This window comes from Podarcis gaigeae, assembly GCF_964106915.1.
Source record: "Podarcis gaigeae genome assembly, chromosome: 3".
In the NCBI taxonomy this organism is placed as follows: domain Eukaryota; kingdom Metazoa; phylum Chordata; class Lepidosauria; order Squamata; family Lacertidae; genus Podarcis; species Podarcis gaigeae.
In genome coordinates, this window is record NC_139680.1 from 72,137,802 (window position 1) to 72,161,969 (window position 24,168).

The window sequence follows — 24,168 nt, forward strand, 5'->3', positions numbered from 1 at the left end:
GTACTCCACAGGCAGGTGATCTCCTTTTTCCTGACATACCACACTGCTGTAACTCACTCCAGTTGTGGAATGATTTGCAGCAATATTTTGGCGATAGTTCTCTCTGCAATTTTGTTTCTATATAAAAACCTGAATATATCATCATGAAAAGGCATTTTCTTAAAGCATGTGAAATGTCCAACAAATTTTAATTCTAGTCTTCCTCAGGAGTAAGAAAATGTTATACCATCTTATTCTGTTGTCTTGACGCAGCTGGACAATTACAGAAGCTGCCACCAGCATGGCGCCCTCCAGATGTTGTTGCACTCCAGCTCTCATTAGCCTCAGCCAGCATAGCCAATGGTCAGGGATGATGGGAGTTGTAGTCCAATGGCCACTGGTTGCCCATCACTAGCATAAGAAGTCTTAACTATATACATACCTTTACTCATCCTGCACCTCTGCGTTTGGCTGTCTCATATTTTCTGCTTGTGGAGTACCAGAATCAGAATAATGGTATTGTCCAAAACATCTTGAGAGCTTTGTGTGTCTTTCAGTACTCCAGAAACAAACTGTTCTTTGCAGCTAAACCAGGCTGCATTTAATTTAGGAGGCTTCTTATACAATAGTTTTACAGTTCAAAACAGAGAAGAAATACATATATTAAATATATCTAGTGTTATTAACATGTTTCCATCATTGCTGTTCATGGTACTTCAGTTCGATTAAAACTGTATTTTAGAGACAGACTCTTCCATCAGGAAGTTTCTTAAACCACATATTATGGTAATATCTCACCTTATTTCAATAGCGATGCACCTAAACATTTAATGAAGAAGAAAATGATTCTTTCCTTAAAAAATGGAATTTTATTGAATTTTTGCAGAAGTGCATTAGAAGTACTATTTCAACACTCTCCAAAAGACAGGCATTTAACAGCAAGGGAGCTAAAGATTATTAACAGTCTAGCAAAACCTAATTTCTACAGTGACAATTTAAGTGCAGGCAATTTTCTGCTAACAAATAACCACAACAGGTTACCATATCTCTTGCAAGGTTAAGACTTAGTCATTATTTTGTCTTCAGAGTGACAGCAGATTATTATTACAGTGATAGGCACACATAAAATGAACAGCTAATATTCCCTTATTGATTTGTGAACCTGTAAGAGATTTAAGCAGACTAGCCCAGGGTTTAATCTCTCACCATAATCTTCCTCACGACAGGATTATAAAACAGACATCAATAACATATGTATGACTCTGAGGTCCTTATTTTTTTTTTTAATAATATTTTGTATTAGTTTTATATAATACAGAAAAAAAAATAAAGAACGTATTGTAAAGTAAAAAAGAAAGGTTACAAATTTTTCTTACTCCTTTTTCCAAATCTGTTGGACTTCCCCACGTCCTCCCAACCCTGCATTCTCTGTGATACATAACGTCTGCAATTTGTTAACTTGTTTCAATAATTATTATATCTTCCTTTTTATCATGTTACCCAATTTCAAATGTAATATAACCCAAATCATGTACATTTTCATTTTAACACAATAAAGTTGTTTCATTATTCTATCTCTGACTCCTTGTACCTTAATTTCCATTTCTTTAATTTAACATTACTGAAGCTAGAATTTCCTAGAGGGTGCGTTTTTTAACATTCATACAACTTATAATGTTTTTCCAAATAGTCTTTAAATTTTCTCCAATCCTCCTCGAATGTTTCTTCTCCCAAGTCTCGGATTCTGCCAGTCATTTCGGCCAGTTCCATATAGTCCATCAACTGCGTGTGCCATTCCTCCAGTGTGGGTAAATCTTGTGTCTTCCAATATTTTGCAATCAAAATCCTTGCTGCTGTAGTAGCATACATAAAAAAAGTTCTATCCTTCTTAAACACTCTCCGGTCCACCATACCCAGAAGGAAGGCCTCTGGTTTCTTAGGTAAGGTAAATCTCAGTACCTTTTTTAGTTCATTATGGATCATTTCCCAGAAGGCCTTCACCTTCGGGCAGGTCCACCAGAGGTGAAAGAATGTCCCTTCCGCCTCTTTACATTTCCAACATTTATTATCAGACAGGTGATATATCTTAGCAAGCTTGACTGGGGTCATGTACCACCGGTATGTCATTTTCATAATGTTTTCCTTCAAGGCACTACATGCCGTAAATTTCATTCCGGTGTTCCATAACCTTTCCCAGTCTTCAAACATAATGTTATGCCCCAAATCCTGCGCCCACTTTATCATGGCGGATTTGACTGTCTCATCCTGAGTATTCCATTTAAGCAGCAGGTTATACATTCTCGAAAGTAGTTTACTTTTTGGTTCTAACAATTCTGTCTCTAGTTTCGATTTTTCCACCTGGAATCCAACCTTCTTATCTACTTTAAAGACCTCTTGAATTTGTGCATAATGCAACCAATCTCGCACCTTGTTTTTTAGTTTTTCCAAGCTCTGCAACCTCCAATTGTCTCCAATCTTTTCAATGATTTCCCCATATTTAGGCCAATTGGCTTCCATATTAGGTCTCTTACGTGCCTTGGCCTCCACCGGTGAGAGCCACCTCGGAGTCTTACTCTCCAATAAGTCTTTATATTTTGTCCAGACCATTAAAATTGCTCTCCTAACAATGTGGTTTTTAAACAATTTGTGCACTTTAACCTTGTCATACCACAAATATGCATGCCACCCAAAAGCATTGTCAAACCCTTCCAGATCTAGGACATCAGTGTTTTCCAGTAAAATCCAATCTTTCAACCAGCAGAAGGCTGCAGCTTCGTAATATAACCTCAAGTCTGGCAGGGCAAATCCCCCTCTTTCTTTCGCATCAGTTAGTATCTTAAACTTTATTCGGGGCTTTTTGCCCTGCCAAACAAACTTAGAAATATCCTTCTGCCACTTTCCAAAACATTCCACCTTGTCCATGACCTGTAGGGTCTGAAACAAAAATAGCATTTTTGGCAATACATTCATCTTTATAGCTGCTATTCGGCCCAACAAGGACTCTGAGGTCCTTAGAAGCAGGGCTGTGACTAGGGGGTGGTGAGGTGGCCCCTGCCAGGGGCACAGGCGATTGGGAGATGCAAAATCAGAAAAATATATATGTCCATAAATATATTATTGCCTCATAAGAAATGGTTTTAAATAGAGGGTGAATTGAATGGATGGGTATGGAGGGGAGGCAGAAAGAACAGCTAATTTGTCCGTGGCCAGGGGGCACAATCTGGATGCACCTAGCTTCGGCTCTGCTTAGAAGAGGAAAATATAGGTGTTTTAAATGTCCAGAGCTTTAAAAACTGATTTTGGCTTTTTATATTAATATGTAATTAATGTTCATTTGAATTGGCATGAGATTTGTGATGAAGCCAGAATGCTCCTGAGCCTAAAACCAGGGAGGTTCAAGCCATAATGCAGGTTGGATGGCAGCTAGTACATAAATTGTATTAGGCAACTGGACACATGTTAAGAGTAAAGTCACACCTGATGTGTGGCCATCAAGGCCACAAACACTATTCTACATGGCAGGAGGACTGCTGACATCTGTCCTAGGGAATGGAGTGTTGGAAATGTTGAGGGTCTGCTGTGACAAGTTTGTCAGGCGCTTCGATGAGGAACTATTGCTAGCTCTCCATGCTAAGTTGAATGCTGCTGTTATTACAAAGCCAGTTGAGATGTCTGCTGCAACATGATTTGGTGAGATCAGCTTCAGTTAATGAGGCTTGAGGACTTGAACGAGGTTGTTGTCATGGTTCAGGCCAAAGCATACTTTCTCAATCCTTGCCCAGCATGGCTTATTTGAGCTACCCAGTGTGAGACCAGTAGTAATGCATATTTACACAAGATGGTGCATGACACCCTCAGGAAAGCAGAAGTGTGACTGCTCCTAAAAAAAGTCATTGTTGGAGCATGAGATACTTAACAACCAGTTCAGTCACAAATGCCTTTTCTGAGCAAGATGCTTGAGAAGGTAGCAGTATTTCAGATGCAGACACTCTTGGAGAAAACGGATTAAGCTGACCCATTTCAGCTTGGGTTCAGCCGTTTGGTGACAAAATTTGTTCTGGTCACCCTTATGGATGACCTTATTTTTTTTGGGGGGGGGTGTGTGTGAGGAAATACAAACTTGCCACTCTCAGATGTTTTCTATACTATTGACGATATATTCCTATGAGTTGGTGACACTGTTTTACAATGATTCCGCACCTACTTAAAGTCCACTTCACTGATTTATGAGAATAACATCAATTATTTGCTTCAGATGTCCTGTAACAATGTATTTTATTTCTTTATTTTTGGTGCAGACTTTCCCTGCTCTAAGACTAGATCATGTTTTAGGTTTTTATGTTGATTTGCATTGTTTGCACACCACTTGGTTTCTTTAAAAATATTCAGCAGTTTAGAAATACTTTTAAACAAATAAATTAATAAATTATCGAGGTTATCCTCTACCTTTAGAGAAGAAACAGTCTATGGGGATGTGGTACTATTATTATAACAATATTAAAGCTCATAAGAGGAAAAAGACCATCTGCAAAAGGGTGGTCAAGCTCCTTCAAATGAACAGCTTGCAATAGTTCATCAAATTGTTTTAATTTAACGGCATACAAGCTAATAAACTTAAAGAGAAAAAATGGCACTGAGCAATTTTATTGACGAAAAACAGTAATTTGTAGATTGTAGTTTTATTGGTACTAGTCACTAATCAGACAAATCAGGAACCCATGTTTCTGTGAAAGGTCTCAATTAAGGCACTGATTACTGGCTTACAAAATCTATCAATAAATTTATATACTGCTTGATTATAATAAAAACTCAGTGGTTTACAAGAAATATTAGAATTATTAATAGAAGCAATTAAAAACTTTAAAAAGATAATCGAAATTAACAGTAAAAGATTAAGGCACATCAACATCTAGGTATGTGGGGTTTTTTTTGGGGGGGGTTGCCTAAATGTTTTAAGCAGGCACGAGAACAAGTACAGCAAAGGCACCTGACTGATGTCAACAGGTAGGGAGTTCAAGAGTGCAAGTTCTGCCACACCAAAAGATAAACTTCTTACAATTGTAGGATGAGTATTATGTGGCAATTGTCGCAGTGCCAGTTTGCAATTCAAAGAGGTAGAGTGGGTACATATGGATAAGGCGACCCTGCAAGTAAATCAGGACCCCCACAGTCCCAAGTCAATAGTAAAACTTTGAAATTGGCTCAGTAACAACTCAGCAACCAGTGCATAGCAAATTTTGAGCAGAGATCTCTCACTCCTGCTAGTAACCATGCTGTAGCATTCTGCAGTAACAGCAGTTGCCAGGCCAAGCACAAAGGATGTTCCACAGAATACATAGCATTAATCCAATACGGAAGTCAGTGTTGCCTGAACTATGGTGGTCAAGCTCTTCCAACGGTTGCAGATGTCACACCAGGCATGGCTCCTAAAAGGTGATTCTAGCCACTGGGGCTACTTGGGCCTGCACTTGCAAAGCTAGATCCAGAATTACACCCCCCCCACCCGACTGCATATGAGCTATCAGGGGGAGTGCAACTCTGTCCACAGAGTTTAGCTCCTGACACAGGGAAGGAAATTGCCCAATTTCCTGGACACAGGAACCATTCACCCACAGTGCCTCCATCTTTTCAGGATTCAAGCTCAGCTCCCACCCACCTCATCCATTCTACTACTGTCTTCAGGCACTGGCCTAGGGCCTGCATGGCCTGCCCCAATTCAGAAGTTATGGAGAAACACAGCTGAAATGTCATCAGTGTACTAATAGCACCTTGCCCCAAAATGCCTAATGACCATTCCCAGTGGCTTCATATAGTCATTAAATAGCACTGGAGACCAAATACTGCCCTGATAAGGTAACCACCAGAGGATCAAAAAGCACTCTCCCAGTGCTATTATCTAAATTACTGTAGCACAGTGCCCCCAATTACCATGCCACAGAACCAGTCCAGGATACCATGATATGAAAAAAAGAGGAGCTGACAAGGTAACACATAATTTCTCAACAAGAGTATTTTTTTTTTAAGTGACATTTCCCAGAAGAGTGCTTGAAGTGACAACTTATGCACGAACTTTTGCCCCATGCATTTGAAAGTGCTGGATGTAATCACTGATACAGAGAAATGGATCCTGAATCCTGTTAAACTCATTTCAGTGCTAAAAATTAAGATCCACAGACGAAATCCCAGCGACTTTTTTTTGGGGGGGGGGGATGGAAAAAGTACGCTCATGGAATGTGAGATGATAAACTGCTGCAGGCCCAAGCCAACATTTCTATAAAAAGTACTGGCCATGTTTGTTTGAACACAGGCAGCTCCCAATTTACATGGGGGTTGTGTTCCAAGGCACCACGTGCTTAACGTGAAATCACGTACATCTGAAACATCACTGGAAAAGCCCGAAAACACCTTGTTCCGCCCCTGCCCCACCCCTTTTGGTGATGTTTTTGGGTCACTTCTGGGTTCAGCATGATGCACGCATGTGTGCTTGAACACATATCAGACACATCTAAAATGGTCACTGCCTGTGGTAATTTCAAGCTTCAACATACTTGTTCTAGAGGCACTCTGCTGATGCCAGTGGCATTGCTTTGGAGTAAGGTAAGCTATACATTATTGCTTTTGCCAGAGACCAGAAGCAGCTTGCTATTCGACCAGCTACCAACTATGTAGATTCACTTTCTCTGAAAGGAAGTAATCAGTATTGCACCTTCATTGTTGCCAACAATATTCAAACTGTAGAACTGCTTAATGGGGGAGGGGCTGGGGGAATGTTTCATGCCTTTTCTGAAACATAAAGGAGAAGAAGAGTTTGGATTTGATATCCCGCTTTATCACTACCTGAAGGAGTCTCAAAGCGGCTAACATTCTCCTTTCCCTCCCCCACAACAAACACTCTGTGAGGTGAGTGGGGCTGAGAGACTTCAGGGAAGTGTGACTCGCACAAGGTCACCCAGCAGCTGCATGTGGAGGAGCGGGGACGCGAACCGGGTTCCCCAGATTACGAGTCTATTGCTCTTAACCACTATACCACACTGGCTCTCAGTGTGAAAGCTGTTCCATAAAATCCTAATAGAATTACCTACTGATTCAGAATTTTGCTTTAGTGAAAGCACTTTCAAGAAATTACAACTCCTCAATAATGAAAAGCAAAGCTTTATGAAGCCCCCTTTTAAAATATAAAAATGGTAATTTAGTTGCCCAAATGAAAGAATAGCTATTCCATAGAATGAATCTTCTCCATTTATATAGCTTTAGTACCAATACTGTCATTTGCACATGTTCCAAAGCAAGCAGGATTTCAAAAATTTCAAATGAAGTATTACAGTAAGTATCTTTGTGGGATAAAAAGATGGCTTTCTCTCTAAATAATGTAATATGCTTTGTTAAATCTCAATGGTATTTCAAAAAGTACTTTCACTTTCTTCCTGCTTCATTCATGCAGATGTGAAGGATAATATGTCAGTGTATCATTGCATATTTCCAAATCTTCCGTATGGTAGAAATGATCCTCAGGGGCAGGAGAGGGATCAGTCTTTGGCTCTGTACAGTTTCTCAGGGTAAACTCCTTGGTGATACAGAATTTCATCTGGCCGATTATCTGTATATGACCCTGGTAGGAAAATAAAGCAAAAATGGAGCTTCTGTTTTAAAAGTCCATGATAGACATTTCTAGAAAAAGAGAAATATTAAACACTAAAGAGAAATTTTAATGGTTAATCAGTTGTGTGGCATTTGGGTGCAATGAAGCCACAATCTTGATAAACCAAGTGCTAATTGCTGCATTTAATGAGATAAAGGTATACTACATTTTTTCATATTAAATAATATTGATTTTATAATGTAATTTTTTGTTATTAGACTAAAAAGTTATAGTGTCAAGATGACTAAAAGATAAGTAAACATAAACTAAAATGTATCATTTCAGATTCGGATGGTTTCAAGTTCTGTGAATATTAATGTGGATCTTAACAAAATTTGAGGATGACATCCCTCCAACATATGTTGAGAAATTGTTTAACAGATTTTCATCAAGGAATAGAGTGGGCTGAAAGGTTAACATAATGGATACAATTCTGTAAGACATCTTTATTTTCAAAAGTTGGGTGCAATCCCCACTTCAAGATGTCAAATAATAAAAACAATCTTTCTAAAAGAGAAAAGTTGACAAAGATTAATAAACAGATACCTCTTCTCCAGGAAGACACTGAATCTTTGGTGTTACACCATAAGCATCTATAAGAGCATCTCTGATGGCTGCCAGCTAGGGATTAAAACATGAAAGAGTTGAAAGAGTTAAAATACCACTTCAACAAATACTTACACAAAAAACTTTACGGAAAATAAATATAAAGAATTATATTTAAATTTTGTTTTACGATGCAACAGTAACATTTAACAGTTTACTAAGACTATTATTACAGTGGTAGCTTGGTTCTCGAACGTAATCCATTCTGGGAGTCCATTTGACTCCCAAAACCATTCAAAAACCAAGGTGTGGCTTCCAATTGGCTGCAGGAGCTTCCTGCACTCAAGCAAAAGCTGCATTGGATGTTCAGCTTCTGAAAAAGGTTTGCAAACCGGAACACTTACTTCCGGGTTTGCAGCGCTTGGGAGCCGATTTGTTCAGGAGCCAGGCCATTCGAGTACTAAGGTACTACTCTGTATTTATTTATACTCTGCTTTTTCCCCAGAAAGGGGCTCTAGATAGCTTACAGATAAAATAGAGAAAGCTAAAACCATAGATCGATAATAATTTAAAAGGTACCAAGCACAAATAGAATTAAAACAACACACCAAAAGACCTATTAAAAAACAACAAAACAATGGCATAGAACAATGCAAAACAATTTCTCCTCATACCTGGTAGCTGGTACTGCCTGGTGTTATCCCAACTTTCAAGAGATAACTGAAAAAGAGACATATTTCATCTAGCACTGAACAGGAAAAATTCACTACATGCAACTGTGTTATAGTCGGCCAATATTCTCACTTTGTACTGAGGTAAGACACCCTAGCCTCAGTTTGGGTAGGATGATGATGAGACCCTAGACGTGTGGCTAGCAACCCACATGAAACTTGTCCAGAGCACTTTAGATTCTATCTATACTTTACTTTTCCATGCACTTAATTTTCTCCTTATCTTCCCACCAGCTTCTTTGTTATTTTTGATAGCTGTTGGTATTCCTCAAAATATTGATCCCCAATATCTAAATGCATTGTGTTCCGTAGCTACTTGTTTGCCAGCGACCTACAGAACAGATGCTTTCAATAAGAATGAACTGGAGTAATTATGAATTTTAAAATATATTCTCTACTAACACTGAACTTTACTGGCAACTCAAGTTCTGGCCCACATAAAGAAATAATTAACATTTAAAGTGATATAGACATATACTGTATCAATGGAAAGTCCTGGCTGTTGGAAAGAAGTGGCTTGATAACATTTGTGGAGTGCTATCTATAGCAAATATAGCTGCTGATGAATGCCTGTATGCTGCAGAGGTCTCCAAAGAAATCCATTTCCCCACCTGTTAAGATCAATTCTTTTATAGAGCTCCAGAGCTTTACTAAAGTACTTTTCTTCAGAATTAAGGGATTCCAGCATAGCAGCACAAGTCCCATGTTTCTCCCATTCATGCTTCCTACATAAACAAAACAAAAGTGTTGGGTTACATCTTTAGATTTGGATGTATTCAGAGGTCTACAAAAAAATTCTATAGCAAAAATACTTAAAATTTCAGAAGAAAATTTCAAATGTGTAGCTGGTTGAACTTCCAACTCAAAGCATTCTTCCCCTTAAGCACTCTCATTCTTCATATCATTAAACATTTCAGAAGTCTCAATCACAATGTTCATTTCTATGAGTATACTCCCAATGTAGGAAGAGGGCAAGAAAGGCTGTTCTCTCCCCCCCCCCAACTAAACCACAATCCCTAGATTCCCAGCTTTCGTTTTAATAAAAAGTAATTGTCTAGCAACTGTAGAACCTGACATATGAGGCAAAACTTGCAGGCACCATCCTCATTTGTGGTATGAGAAACCACAAAACTTGCAGGCACCACTGGTGTTTTTCACCGATGAATGAAGCCAGAGCAATGATTCACATTTAGGATCTAGCCAATTAGATGAAGTCAAGTCATTGCCAGACTCTCGAGAAGAAAGTTCTTGGTTTGCTTTCAAACTCTTTATGCTTGTTTTCTCTGGTGAAGTGATTGCTGCCCTATGGGGGGGGGGGAATCAAGTATTCATAATTTTAGCATAGGTGTGATTATTTTATTATTATTATTTATTTATTTTGTACTCTGCCCTAACAACATGAAGATTGGGAAGCATCCCAGACACTGAAGAACTGTTATCTAGTTCTGCATATTTTATTCATTTGTTTGGTGTATTTACTCTGCCCCCTCCCCACAAAAATTCCTGCAGATTCCTATGGCTGTACTTCCTAAGACAGTGGTGTCCAAACTTTTTTCAAAGAGGGCCGTGGGAGCCAACCAAAGGGCCAACCTTTTTCTAGGATTGAAACAGTTGAGGGTTTTTTTAGGATTTTACTCCAGGAAATAAACTGCCACAGGGGTGGGCTCGATTAGGCCCTCAAAACAGAACTTTGACATGCCTGTCCTAACAGATGCCATTTCAGGAGAGAAAAATTCCCATTTCAGTTTGGGACAAAATGATACAAAAAGTTGCATTTTTGAAGTACAGAAAGGATATGTAAGCAGTAACAATCCTGTTTTATTTGGCCCTGGTTGCCCTTCTGCAACTCTTTCTCTTTCCCACCCGAACATGCATCTTCCTCTCAGGAATGTGGGATGTTCTTCATACTGGATAGTTGCAAAATATGTACATTTTCACAAACATATATCTTCAACTAGTAGTGCTGGTATATAATATATGTACACTCTGTAGATTTACAATTTCTGAGACTATACATCATGGTGTTGGGGGGCTTGGGGGCTGGGGAAGAAAGAGCGTGTGTTGATAGGGATGGGTGATTAGGGTGAAATGGGGAGCTTTCCTTTCATGAAAACTTTGTGTTAATTTAACTTTGGATCCAAACAGATATCTGAAATGTGTTACCTATACCTTGCTCCTATTTCCCCCCTTATATTTATAGTTTAGTTTTTATATAACCCTTACAGTCCCCACCCAAATCAGCTCCCGGGTGTTGGGAGATCCTCCAAATGCGACTGGGAGGCAATGCAGGAAGGGGAGAGGAAGGGGAAGTCTTGCTGCATAAGTGGAAGCCTGCTGGATATTTTCCCGTTGTGATTTTGGGTTCCAAATTATTCCCCATATTGAAGAGAAACTTGTATGCTTGAATACTTTTGAATCTTTTTCTGTATTAAAGGAGTTCTTCAGGTGTTTGGTTCTGTATTTTGCAAGGAACCTGTTGCTACTCAGAAAGAGATAAACTAGTAGAATGCTTCAGTTCAAAGACATAGCATTTCTACTTCTGCTTCATATGAAATTGGAAACTATGGAAACCACAAACGCTGAAAGCTTCTGCATATAAGAAAAGCTAGGGTTTTTTTTTTCATTTGTCAGTTGACAAGAAAACCATCTTGTCCTTGTTCCTAGCAGATTTCCACTTGTCAAATATGAAGCACGATGTCACTAGCTTGACTGCATCACAGAAAAAGACAAAGGTTAATTGTTCAATATTCTCTTTCAGTGTGTGTTGTCAGCACTAAAGCTTTGTACAGCTTTGTACAGATTTTTCCTCCTTTCAAGGTTACAGAGGAGGTTAGAGAAAGAGGAGCACCATAGAAAACAAATAGGACTTTGCACATTCAACATACAAATTCTATTTATTTATTTATTTAGGGTAAGTTCCTGACATATCAGTGGGACAGCTAGGAAACAGAGAAAAGCAGCACACATTACAGCAAGCTGCATTCTCTATTCTCCACTACCAGTTTTTGGACTTTTGCACTATGTTCACATTATATAGCTTTGGGCTCCAATATGGAATTGTGCATGCAACCATCAAGAGTGTGATGCTGCAACTATGGCTCAACACTGCCATTAAGGGTGATGTGTGGCTGGCTCTAACCAACATCTCATAAAGTAAGACATATGGCATGACACACTATCACTGTGCGCACTACTCCTGGGCCCACTCCACTTTATTGGCTGCCGCTTGTACAGGGCAAAGAACACACTGAGCACGGGGATATTATATCACATATCATTTTTACTAGACAGTTCCATGGAGACATTGGTTGTGACGGCAATATGCTCCCCATAATGGCTAGTTTTGGCCTGTATTTCAGTCCAGTTTCAAACAGAGCAGAAAGCACCTTCAGTTGGAAGAAATGGGAATTATATACCTCAACCATACTTGATGGACTGCTCTAAAGAATAAAGCCTGTTTCTGCTATATCAGACTTAGAGAAAGAAATAAACTCTGCCTACCAAATAAACAATATAAGGTTGCAGAAATCTAAAATTCTGCCTGAGAATGTCAGTGGCTCAGGATTCAGTTGTATGGCCTGGCCTTGGTGACTTTATTACTTTATTATGCTGTATATTTGACATTGAATTGCTACTTTTAACAATATGGGATTGTTTTACTGATACGTTTTAAAATGTTATCTATTGTATGTTATTTTGTTTTTCATGTGACCTGCCTTGGGAGGAATTTTATTCCTGAAAGGTGGTCTAAAATAAATAAATAGCACTGAGATCTGGTACATATATTCATCTGACGTAAAATTTCATATATCCTACAAACTTACAGAGGACTGGATCCAGACTTTGCCTTCTGCCAACAGAAGAACTCCCATCTGTCTACCCAAAATTTCTGATCCAGTGCAATCCCACTGACAGAAAGGGGGGCATTTTTGTCAGTTCTTTCATTCTCCTGCAGAGGCCCATCTGGCAGTTAGGAAACACCCAAGAACAGCATGGGGTGTGTGGAGCCAAGGGGTGAGGGGAAATGGGTGGCAATGGTCCACTTTTTCAGATGCTGCTGCTGTCAGCAGAAGAAACACTGGATCTAATGCAGAGATTTGTGTGTGTGAAAAGGGAAATAAAGCAAAGGCATAATAATTTCTAGAAGTTCTGTGCTAGATTTCACTTTCACCTAGTTCCTATGGACTATCCACTCTGGAAAAAGAACTGAAAATGAATAATTTTGTAACACTACCATTACCAAAAAGTTTAAAAGTGGTACAACTCACCAGAAAAAGGTATGGTTTGGATGAAGCACATCTGGCCAATATTTCTTCATGTCACCCATGAGATCCTATAAGTAAGTAAGTAAATAAGTAATGTAAGTAAAGGCTCTCATAAGCTAAAAAGCAGCACTGAGCTCCAAATAAAACATGCAGCTACACTGAGAACCTGACCCTATCCCTGGCTGTAAAGACTGTAGAGCAAACACAGGTATGACAGCATCCCCATGTACACTTATGCCTGCAGACTGTAAATCATAAAGAGCAAACCCAGTATTTCAGCTCCTGGCTGCCATAGGACTATGCCAGTATTAAAAGCTATGGACTACTCAGCAAGTTTTTTAGATGGGGCTCAGGGGACTATCAGATCTCTTCAGCTACAGTTGCATTAAAAAACAAAACAAAAACCTTGTGTGGCCATCTCATGCATAAGCTTCTTCCACGCATGGCACAGAGCAACAATGTTGAATCTTCTATTTTTGTAGAATGTCACATATCTACTCTTAATTTAATTTATAAATGCTGTATTTGGTATGAAGCTGTAAGTGGGGCAGGGGGAGGGGAGGAAGAGGGAGGGTGTTAAGTGTGCTCTCTGTTCCTGTTTTTGAAAATAGAAAAAAAACAAACAACAACAATAAATGAAAAAACAAACACTTTATCTATAAAATAAAATAGAATAAATAAAATAAAATAAAATGTATTGTGATCTACCACAAACCCTTGGAGTGGGATGGTACAGAAAGAGCTTTAGAATAAAATAGCATATCTACCTCTAATAGCAACTGACAGGCTATGAAAAATCTGGATGAGGCAACAGCAAAAAACAAAACCATACTAAGAATCTACATTTTCATATAATTTATACCTGAAGTTCAGATAAGTTAAAGTGCCAAGTTCTATTACATTCTTCTGCTTTATCAGGCCTAAGAGAGAATAAACAGAACAAAATTTAAGTGCCCCTAAACAGTGGTGGTGGATGAAACTGGTCTACATAATATTTCAATTTGAAATTACATTTGGAAAAAATGAATCCCTTTTCTACAATATTATGCCTAAGACAAAGCTTTCACAGTATATCACTATAAAAACAAATAAGCTACACAAAAGCTTCCCTAGCAGTTTCAAACTGCTGTGAGATCCAATAGCATGTACCAGTAGAACTTGACCTGTCTATCAAGCATCTATCTATCTATCTATCTATCTATCTATCTATCTATCTAGATATCTATCTATCTATCATCTCCTAAACAAATGATTTTTTCTTTGTTAAAAATAGGACAAACTTCAGTGATAATGAAATGTGCAGAAATGCATCAATTTCAACCACAAGGTGCTGATCCGTACTTGCATTTTGTCATAGAGGTGGAGGGCAATGGAAACAGGAATGAAGGTATTTTAAAAATATTGTGATTATGCATTTAAAGTTGTTGCCTTTCTTGAATATTTTAAGATAGGGTGGTTATTTATTCCAAATGAACAGAGATGGAATACTATTACTGTAATAGTCTTGTCAAATATAAGACACTACCAGCTTGTAAACAGATGTAGTGTAAGTGGCCATTGCTGTACTTAATAATTTGACATGCATAAAGTAGGTGTAAAATAGTAAGGGTTAGATGCCACTAAAACAGAGGTGGGGCATCTGTGGCCCTTCAGATGCTGTTGTGCAACAACTCCCATTATCCCTAACCATTGGCTGTGCAGACTGGAGCTTATTGGAGTTGGTGTCCAGCAATGTCTGGAGGGCCAAAGGTTCCCCAGCCTGGCACTAAAACCACCAAGGTTTGTGGTTGAGCATTCAGTGGCCTTGCAGCTAAGCATCCTGCTCCAATCCCTGGAGAATCCAAATTCAAGGCCACCACCATTCATTGGATCCGATGCATCACATTCCAATGAGTTTCTTTTTTTGTGGGGTTTCAATAATATACCTTTAGATACACGGGCTTTGACCAAAAGGAATTATAGTAGCACCTCGGGTTACAGACGCTTCAGGTTACAGACTCCGCTAACCCAGAAATAGTACCTCAGGTTAAGAACTTTGCTTTAGTATGAGAACAGAAATCGTGCAGCGGCGGTGTGGTGGCAGTGGGAGGCCCCATTAGCTAAAGTGGTGCTTCGGGTTAAGAACAGTTTAAGGTTAAGAACGGACCTCCGGAACGAATTAAGTACTTAACCCGAGGTACCACTGTATATAGGTCATCTAGGCCAAACTCTTAATTAAATGTCATATAATGTAGCATTATTTTCAAAGTTAAAACCTTACCAGAGTCCATGGATTGTCCAGTACAATAGTGGATCTTCTTTGCAATCATGTTCATTCATCTGCAGAAAACAAGTCAACCAATTATCAGGGAAAGCCAGTTTTTATGCTAAAAGAAAAACACACACAGTTTTAAGCTAAATAGTTCCAATATTCAAACTTAGCTAAACCTGCCAATTGCTGTAGCTGTTAAAAGAACAGGAGCATTAATATTATTATTATTTATTAAATTACATTTATTAAATTTCTATGCTGCTGTAAAATTGGTTATCTAACACTAGCTTTTATGATAGGGCTAAGTATACATTTGAATAAATGCACACCTTTATTAACAACAGTGTATTAATAACATGGGTGCCGTGGCTGAACCTAACGGTCAGGGGTACCTTTACCTTTTATTAATAACTCACCTTACATACTGTCACTGGCCACTGATGCACAAGGTACAACATTTCCCACTTATGAGGATGCTCATCACTGAAACATAAAAATATATATTTTAAAGATATTTGAAGAACAGAAAGGCAGCAAGTAACAATAGAAATTTTGGGGAATCTTTTTTTGGATCTTTAGTATTAATTTTTACAGCTGTTAAAATGTGCTGTTCTACCAGCTTTGTAGGACGTGGGTGGCGCTGTGGTCTAAACCACTGAGCCGCTTAGGCTTGCCGGTCAGAAGGTTGGCGAGTCAAACCCCCACGACGAGGTGAGCTCCCGTTGCTCGGTCCCAGCTAGCTCCTGCAAACCTAGCAGTTCGAAAGCATGCGAAAAAGTGAAAGTAAATAAATAGGTACTGCTCCGACGGGAAGGTAAATGGAATTTCCATGCACTGCTCTGGTTTCGCCAGAAGCGGCTTAAGTCATGCTGGCCACATGACTCGGAAAAACTGTCTGCAGACAAACGCTGGCTCCCTCGGCCTGTAAAGCGAGATGAGTGCCACAACCCCAGAGTTGTCTGTGACTGAACTTAACTGTTAGGAGTCCTTTAACTTTACCTTTACCAGCTATGTACACAGCAACCTAATACTATAATGGGATTTTCTACTGCTTAGTATAAGATAACTTGAGCCATTTTCTATGGTCCTTTACTACAACAAGAATGTTAAGGCTGTGATAAAAATAAACCAAAAACTGCAAGCAAAGTCCAAGGTTTGTTCTGAAGCTTCTACAGCAACTGTTCAAACTGCTGAAGAAACACATTTTTCATTTTAAAATGAAGCTTCCCTTGGCAACCTTATGAGCTGCAGTGGTGGAAACAACAAAGAAATCTCCAGTTGCAAACACAGTTCTCCATTGTATGCTTCAAAAGATTTGGTGAACCGTGGTTCAAAGCATTCATTTACCCTATTTGTTTTGAGAAAAACCTGAGATAGTTCATCTTATGTGATGGATAGCAAATAAACGTCGGCAAGCAAAAGTGAAATTAACTAGAAGAAAATGACTGCTATGGTTATTAAAAATAATTAAACTAAGAGTAATACAATATGATGGGAAACACTTTGTTTTTTGAGATTAGTTAGCTCACTTAGAGAACTATTGTTTAACAAAGACACACTCTAAGAGTAAAATGCGGGGCACACCTAACTGGAATAATTTATAGCGAGATGGGCATACATCCCCTCCACCCCCAGACTTGGTAGGTCAGTTTGTAGACCACTTTCTGGATTTCTTTCATGCAATGCTGATTCTAAAACCAGAGGTGTGTAGAGAGGGGTGTGTAGAAAAGATAAAGTGTATCTTCATTGCTCTGTCCACTTTTGCCTCTGGCTGAAAAGAGGTTATCCACACCTGCAATAGTATTTGGCTGAAATAGGACACAGAGCACAGAGGTCATTAAAACTGCCTTTCTTCGCTGTACAAGATGTTCCAATACTTACAATTCCTCCAACTCATGTGTAGCAGTCCCACCAAAGATAGCAAGCCAAAAGCACCCAACAAACAAACAGTATGGAGTAATAGGATTCATGCTCCTTTTTGGTGACGCTATGATAGAAAAGAAAATATGTAAACACAAGACCGCAATCAGGCAACTGTTAGAAGTGAATGAGAAATCAAACTTTTGACCCTCCAGCTTTTGTTGGACTCCAGTTCCCATCTGCCCCAGTCAGCATGGTTAATGATGATGGGATTTGTAGTGCAGCAACATCTGGAGGGATACAGATTCTCAATCACAGTTTTAAAACACATTTATCCTGATTAACTGAACACAACACATTTAAAAAGGAATATATTCCTCTAAGAGTCACTTTGCTTTTCTCCATAAACACTGGCTGTTTGGACAGCAGACTGAGATATGAACACAGCACTCAGCAGAGACACACTATTTATAAGGAAAACTAATTCCACAAACAGGTGACATTACTATTAAGAACCTTTAAGAACTGTTTCAGTGTTTCCAGTGGTAATGCAAGTATCTTATTGGATGTCATTCTTCCTTGCTAGGCTTCCTAATGTTTCCTGCGAGATTTCTTTTTCTCTCTGTTGAAGTAACATGGATCTTAACATGATTATACGGGGGCTTATGCCAATGTTACTGTAGGTAAAATATCCACATGCAGATGGATCCCAAGGAGCATCGCAGATCTCTGTTCCCCACTCCCTTTGCAGTGAGAAAGGTGTGCATAAATCTGAGACCAGATAAGGTGGTGGTGGTGGGGAGCTGGCAGTGGATAAATATGAAAGGTGAAGGAACCTGCAGGAACTTGGCAAAATGACTGCGTGCATGAGAAGGGAGAAAAAACAGGACTTGATGAGACTGCATATAACAGGGCTCAAGAGAACAGAGTGAGCCTTATAAACAAACCAAGTGGTTTGGGCCTTCTATATTTTCTGGCTTTGCTAAAGCCATTAAGTGCATGCAAACATATTTGAGCACTACTCAAAACTTCCTTTAAATGTCTTCAAATAAAACCCCTGAGAATTAAATGGCGTTAAAAAGTAGGCAATGGATCACAAAAAGCCAAAACTCTCTCCATAAGTCATTTAAAGGGGAGTATTTGTATTTAAGCTGATTCTGTTCTGTTCATGCATCAGCTTACCTGGCACAAAACCAACTCCAGTCAGATCAAATCAAAACAGAATCATCTTCAAACACAATAAAATATATATGCATAAAGCAGAACTCTGATTCCTCTTCACTACCACTCACTTCTTGTGCTTTTCCTTGAACTTCATTTATTTCTCATCTTAGTTCCCTACCAGCTTGACTACCCTAGAATTAGAAGGGTCCCCCTCCATTCTGCTGTTTCTAAAACATTCAACAATGCTCTATTATTTGTGTTAAAAACAACCTCTCTTAAAAATTATCATCTTAACCTGGGGACTACACTATAGACACTTTACCCTGAGACTATAGACATTTACCCTGAGACTACAGTGCTGAAAGCAGCACACACTGAAAGCAGCATACACCGGCCAATGTCTAGGCCTAGGGGACCAAAGTCCATATAAGGCTGCTCATAGAAAGGAGGAGACAAACCTGGCCCCATTCATCGACCAGAAAATGAGATGATGAAAGGAAGTTTGATTTCCTCTTTCAGGAAAGAACCCTTGGTTTCAACTGCTAGCTATCTTGCGGGTGAAGAAGCAAGGAGGAGGACATTTTGTTCCATTTATCAGCCAAAAATGGGTGGCAGGAGACTAACTGCTATTCAAGAAAGAACAAGAGCAAGGGAAGATTTATCTGGCCCTCATTCAGTACAAATGCCTTCTTTTAGCTCACCATTTTGTTCTAGTCTTAAATAAGCGAACTTCCTTCTCTGCTTATCCCCACCAATTTTCTTTCTTTCTGTGTGTCTCTTCATAAGCATAATGACAGTGACTTCTCTTTTTTTCCTTATTGATGCAAGCTGTTTGTTTGGGGAGACAGTAGTTGTCTAAAAGTGTGGGATAAAACAATAAACACCTCCCAAACAGGTCAATGAGGTCTGAGCATACTTAGTGGCCACTGTTGAGGCCTGTTGAGAAGGGGACAAGAGGAGGGAATGACAGTTGGCTGGCACTAGCCTCAAGACAGAGAAGCACCACTTCCGCAGCTATAAACAGCACAAGACTCCAGTCACAGGAACAGGTCTACAGGCTGAAGCAGGGGGACACAAATGTTGGCTGGCCTTGCCAGACAAGCCAAGAACTGTCACTGACAAGACTCTGCTCCTCATCTTCAGTGGAAGCAAATGCAGAGAACTGTAAAGGTGGAATGTACCCAAGGGTCATCTAGTCCAACCCCCTGCAATGCAGGAATCTCAACTAGATCATACAGAAGATGTTTATTCAGAAATGAATTCTGTTGTGTACAATGGGATTCATCCTCAAGTAAGCAGCCTCAGCTCCTGACCTTGTGAGGCCCTGTTCTGCTCTCCAACTCCAACTTTTTGAGAAAAGGCTTTTTTTCATGATGGCCCACTGAGCCATTTGAGCATTTTGGCTGCCCAATGCAAGAAGAAGAAGAAGAGTTTGGATTTGATATCCCATTTTATCACTACCCGAAGGAGTCTCAAAGCTGCTAACATTCTCCTTTCCCTTCCTCCCCCACAACAAACACTCTGTGAGGTGTGTGGGGCTGGGAGACTTCAAAGAAGTGTGTCTGGCCCAAGGTCACCCAGCAGCTGCAAGTGGAGGAGCGGGGAAGCGAACCCGGTTCACCAGATTACAAGTTGAGATTATCACTCTTAACCACTACACCACACTGGGAGAACAGCCTGTCCCAACCTTCCCCAACAGAACCAAAGGAAAAGTCTAGGGCTCATTTTGGCTCTGCACAGCCAAAAGATTCTGAGCACCTTGGCTACCTACTGTAGAGAAGGACTCTTTCCCATTATTTTTGAGCCCTTCAAAGCTTAACACAACTGCAGGGAAGATCCACTCGCATCACCCTCATTAAAGGGTACAGGAAATACCTGTCATAGGATAGGAAGGATGAGTGTGGCATCAAGCCACATGATACAGTAATGTGGACATTTCAGTAATCTGAAACTAATCCAGACTAAGACCACTCAGTGGTTAGACAAGAGGCTGCGTGGGATGCCTAGGGACAATATCTTGCCTTACAGAAGAAAGGTAGTAGTATATCATTGCAAATACTGGAAGCCAGAAAACTGTCAAACCAAGCATCGAAACTAGGTGCTTGTAATCAATTAAAAAAGCAACTTTGGAAAATGCATATTGTGAAATCTTTTGAGAACAAAGAGGCCACAAATCTAAAAACAATTCCTCCAAACTTTACTTCTACCTAGAATTTCCACCATGCAATTCACTATAAAATAATTCAAAACCTTTCCCTTTTGACATGCGCAGCATATTGCCAATACACTTTGCTACAGAACAGCTCCGACCCGAGGCAGCCTCGCATAACTAAAGTGCCAAATAAACACATAAAGCTGCTCCCTAACCCCCTTTGTTCGAAGTCATCCTTGCCGAGTTACATGCTACAATCTCCCAACCGCCCACAGGGTTCAAACGTCCTACGCCCGGAATGATTTCGAGGAGAAAAGCCCTAAGAAACCACAGCCTCCAACTGCCGCCTCTCGCTCAGCGTCTTCTTTATGGCTACGAGAAAATCCCGCTATGTTCACTGCGGCGTACTTGTACATAGGACTAGATACCAAATCGTGTAGGTACGAAGTTCCACTAGTCATTGGAAGTAAGTCCTATTAAACACAGTGTGACTTACTTCGAATCAACATATACCCGGCTCTACAGCTGCCGCTCTGAGCTGCATGTTTGCTTAGAACTCGAAAACAAACAAAACAAAACGCACCAGGGAGACTTAACTTCCAAGTTACAATCTTTCAAGAGATTACGATTTATAAAAAAAAAACCAACTCACAAGTTTAACCGGTTGTTTTTGTACCTGCTTTGCAGGAGCTGAACTAGAAAGCTGGTGCAAGGGCGGCATCAGCTTTCACTTCCCTACAGGAACCAGCACTTCCGCTGGGCGACTAAATCCCGCCCACACACAGCCTCTCGCTGAGCCCCTTGTGGGTCGTTCGTGCCTAGTCAACGGAAAAGAGGCATTGCGTAAGTGCAGCGAGCGGACTGCTATGCCTCCACTTGTCTCCTGCATATAATAAAAAAGATTTTTCTTTTTCTGTTGCTGTTTGCTACAACTACTCAGATGGCTTTTCAGATCTCAGGGTCTCCACCCACCCCCACCCCCTTTAGAAAAAAGAGTGGCTCTGTTTAGGATCTTTCTCTCTCTCTCTCTCTCTTTCTTTCTTTCTTTCTTTCTTACAACTTCCTAGTTTTACAAAAGGTTATTGGAGTTTGAAGGCTTTGGGTGCTTCGGTTTCTGTAAAAGCAGAAAGCTTACACATGCCAAACCTAAACATTTTTGTTTTGTTTTTTATTATGTATTTTGTCTTTTTCGGTTGTATTTTTATGCTGTGAACTGCCCTGAGATCTTCAGATGAAGAGCAGTGCACAAATTTAAATAATAATAATAATAATAATAATAATAATAATAATAATAATAGTGAAACTACCAATTACCAAGTACAAACAAACAGACCCATAAGCTAAAGACTCACATGGTGTGCTTATTTACAAATCTTATGAAATTCAGTAGTGGTTATTCCTAAACAAGTACAGTGGTACCTCAGGTTAAGAACTTAATTCTGTAAGCATAGAATTGCATACATGTCTTTGGCTTCAGAAGTCAGCAGTTTTAAAGTACTGAACAGATTTTTGGTGCCACCTGCAGCATAATTCTAGAAACAACAAACACTAAAAATCATGCAATTTTCATGTGAAAAAAGGAATCACATTGAATATTAGGGTAGCTTTTCACACTAAGTACAATGCACATTTCTACAAGCTTGGCATCGGTATTAGTTTGGGGGCTTATTTCATCTCTGTAAGGCAGGGCCACTGTGCAATGATAAACACTCAACACAGTATTGTATATTACATCTCGGTTTACAGCAGACTGGTTTAGAATTCCAGCAAAAACTGGCCCTAGAAGTATTGCTCAGCATAGGTTAAAATCCCCAAGGTGATTGTGTACCCTTCTTGTTGCTTTCAGCAGAACAAAATTTAAAAGGGGTGAAGGATTTTTAAAAGGGAAGCCGATTCTGATGTTACTTACACCCAGGTATCACTAAAGTGTTTTGAGCTGACCAGTAACATCCACTCTGAGTGAGATTCCTCCACCCCACCCCGCATCATAGTTACATTGGATGTTTCCTTGCTCTAATGAAATCTTAAATCTGCAATCATATGCACACTTACCTGGGAGTAAATCTCACTGAACATAGTGAGTCTAGCTTCTTAGTAAACAGACATAAGATTGTGGCATAAAATAAACATTTCTAGCCCTTTCCAATTTTGTTAGCTTCTACCATTTTACAATTCCACCCTTCCTTATTTGGACTGTCATCTGATTTAACCATAATTAGTACAATAGGTGCATGCAGGAACCAGCAAAGCAGCCCAATCCTGTGCATGTTACTCACAGATAAAGTGTTCATAGACAGGTGCAGCCTAAATAATTTCTGAAGATACCTTCAGCTTTTGATCCTATTATAGTTATCACATACATATTTTCAGGACACAGCCCTTAAGACACCTAACTAGAACTTACGGGTGTGTTCACAATTCCATCTTAGAGACAATGTTGCTCCCCCCATCACATCACTTTGTCCCTAGCTGTTGACATCAACAGTTTAAGTGTCAGATTCATTTCTGTTTGTGTACACACCAGTGGACATTGATAGGCAGGGATGTATTTACGCATGCAAACGTGTTCACAACTTAGCTGGAGATGAATTACCTTAAAGGTTTCATTGGTGTAAAGATGGATTGAACAACAGCACAGTACTGTACATCAAACAGTAAGTAATATTTCACAACAATGTGTGTTTTAGACAACATGTAAGAACAGATTAAACACCCAGCACTGCACACACAAGTGCACAGTAAACGGAAGTGTGAATGCAGCCTTAGACTTTAGTCGTATACTATGAGGAGGCATAACATTGGGTACAACCAATAGAGCTTGAGTTTAAGTAGTTTTAGAATTGGAGCATAAGTAAATGCTTCATGAATTACAGTACATTTAAGGATACCAGTCATTTAACAAAAAATAGTGCCTAGTGGTTCAAAATACTTTCTTCCAAACCCATGTACATTGAATTGGATTGCAGGTATTCGTTGTTTTGGAGTTTGGTATTTTTGCAGTTCTGTTTATGCAGGCTCTTTCTCCTCTAGTTATATTCTGCGATAATGAACCTTCATTGGACAATAGTCCGCAAAGAGCCGTGTGGCAAATGAACTCTATCATATCTATGCCTTATGAAAGTGCAGTGCATATTCTACCATTTTGCACGTCAGCCGGAGGGGAAAAAACGTACCAACAAAACCCCGCTCTATGTATTTCCATTCAGGATTGAGCCTGAGCCTGCAATCCTAACCTCCATTTACCTACCTGGGAGTAAGCCCCATTGAATTCAACAGGACTTACTTCTGAGTAGGCACGGTTAGGATTGCGCCGGGAGCCTCGTTCAGCGGCAGCAAAAACCGCAGAGCCCCATGTAGCGAAACATCGCCTCCTTCTAAACCTCCCGCCTCTTGCGCTCCCCAGCCAATCGCGGAGCCGGATCGTAAGCAGCCGGTTTGTACCCGCACATTCGACGCGCGCGGAAGCTCGGCTCGCTGGGCAGCCTCCTCCAAAGTGGGCGGCGACTGCGGTCAGGAAGTCATTGGCCCACTGCGCTCCGCCTCTTTCCCGGCAAATATCCCCCTATGCCCCAGAGCCACGA

The 24,168-nt window shown here is 39.9% G+C and overlaps 1 protein-coding gene and 2 long non-coding RNA genes across 7 annotated transcripts; 2 read left to right on the forward strand and 1 right to left on the reverse strand.

Moving 5' to 3' along the window:
* Positions 1-639: 639 nt before the first annotated feature.
* Positions 640-7,110, forward strand: LOC310841594. Its single transcript, XR_014562575.1, has 2 exons — positions 640-1,246; positions 2,987-7,110. It is a non-coding gene; the product is annotated as an uncharacterized lncRNA (long non-coding RNA).
* On the reverse strand, positions 4,608-24,167 carry RNASET2 (ribonuclease T2). Of its 5 annotated transcripts, none has more exons than XM_083732805.1 (10): positions 24,029-24,167; positions 17,293-17,398; positions 15,828-15,894; positions 15,421-15,479; positions 14,023-14,080; positions 13,164-13,228; positions 9,507-9,620; positions 8,839-8,884; positions 8,165-8,239; positions 4,608-7,588 (listed from the first exon to the last, which is right to left on the reverse strand). In XM_083732805.1, the coding sequence occupies exons 2-10, from the start codon at positions 17,379-17,381 to the stop codon at positions 7,409-7,411; spliced, it is 753 nt and encodes a 250-aa protein (XP_083588931.1). In that variant the 5' UTR covers positions 17,382-17,398; positions 24,029-24,167; the 3' UTR covers positions 4,608-7,408. The 5 variants fall into 5 exon arrangements, with proteins under 5 accessions (XP_083588931.1, XP_083588934.1, XP_083588933.1 ...); XM_083732808.1 differs by having other exon boundaries at positions 23,835-24,031; XM_083732807.1 differs by lacking the exon at positions 24,029-24,167 and adding an exon at positions 22,049-22,145.
* Positions 17,405-18,753, forward strand: LOC310841691. Its single transcript, XR_014562696.1, has 2 exons — positions 17,405-18,097; positions 18,150-18,753. It is a non-coding gene; the product is annotated as an uncharacterized lncRNA (long non-coding RNA).
* Position 24,168: the final 1 nt, after the last annotated feature.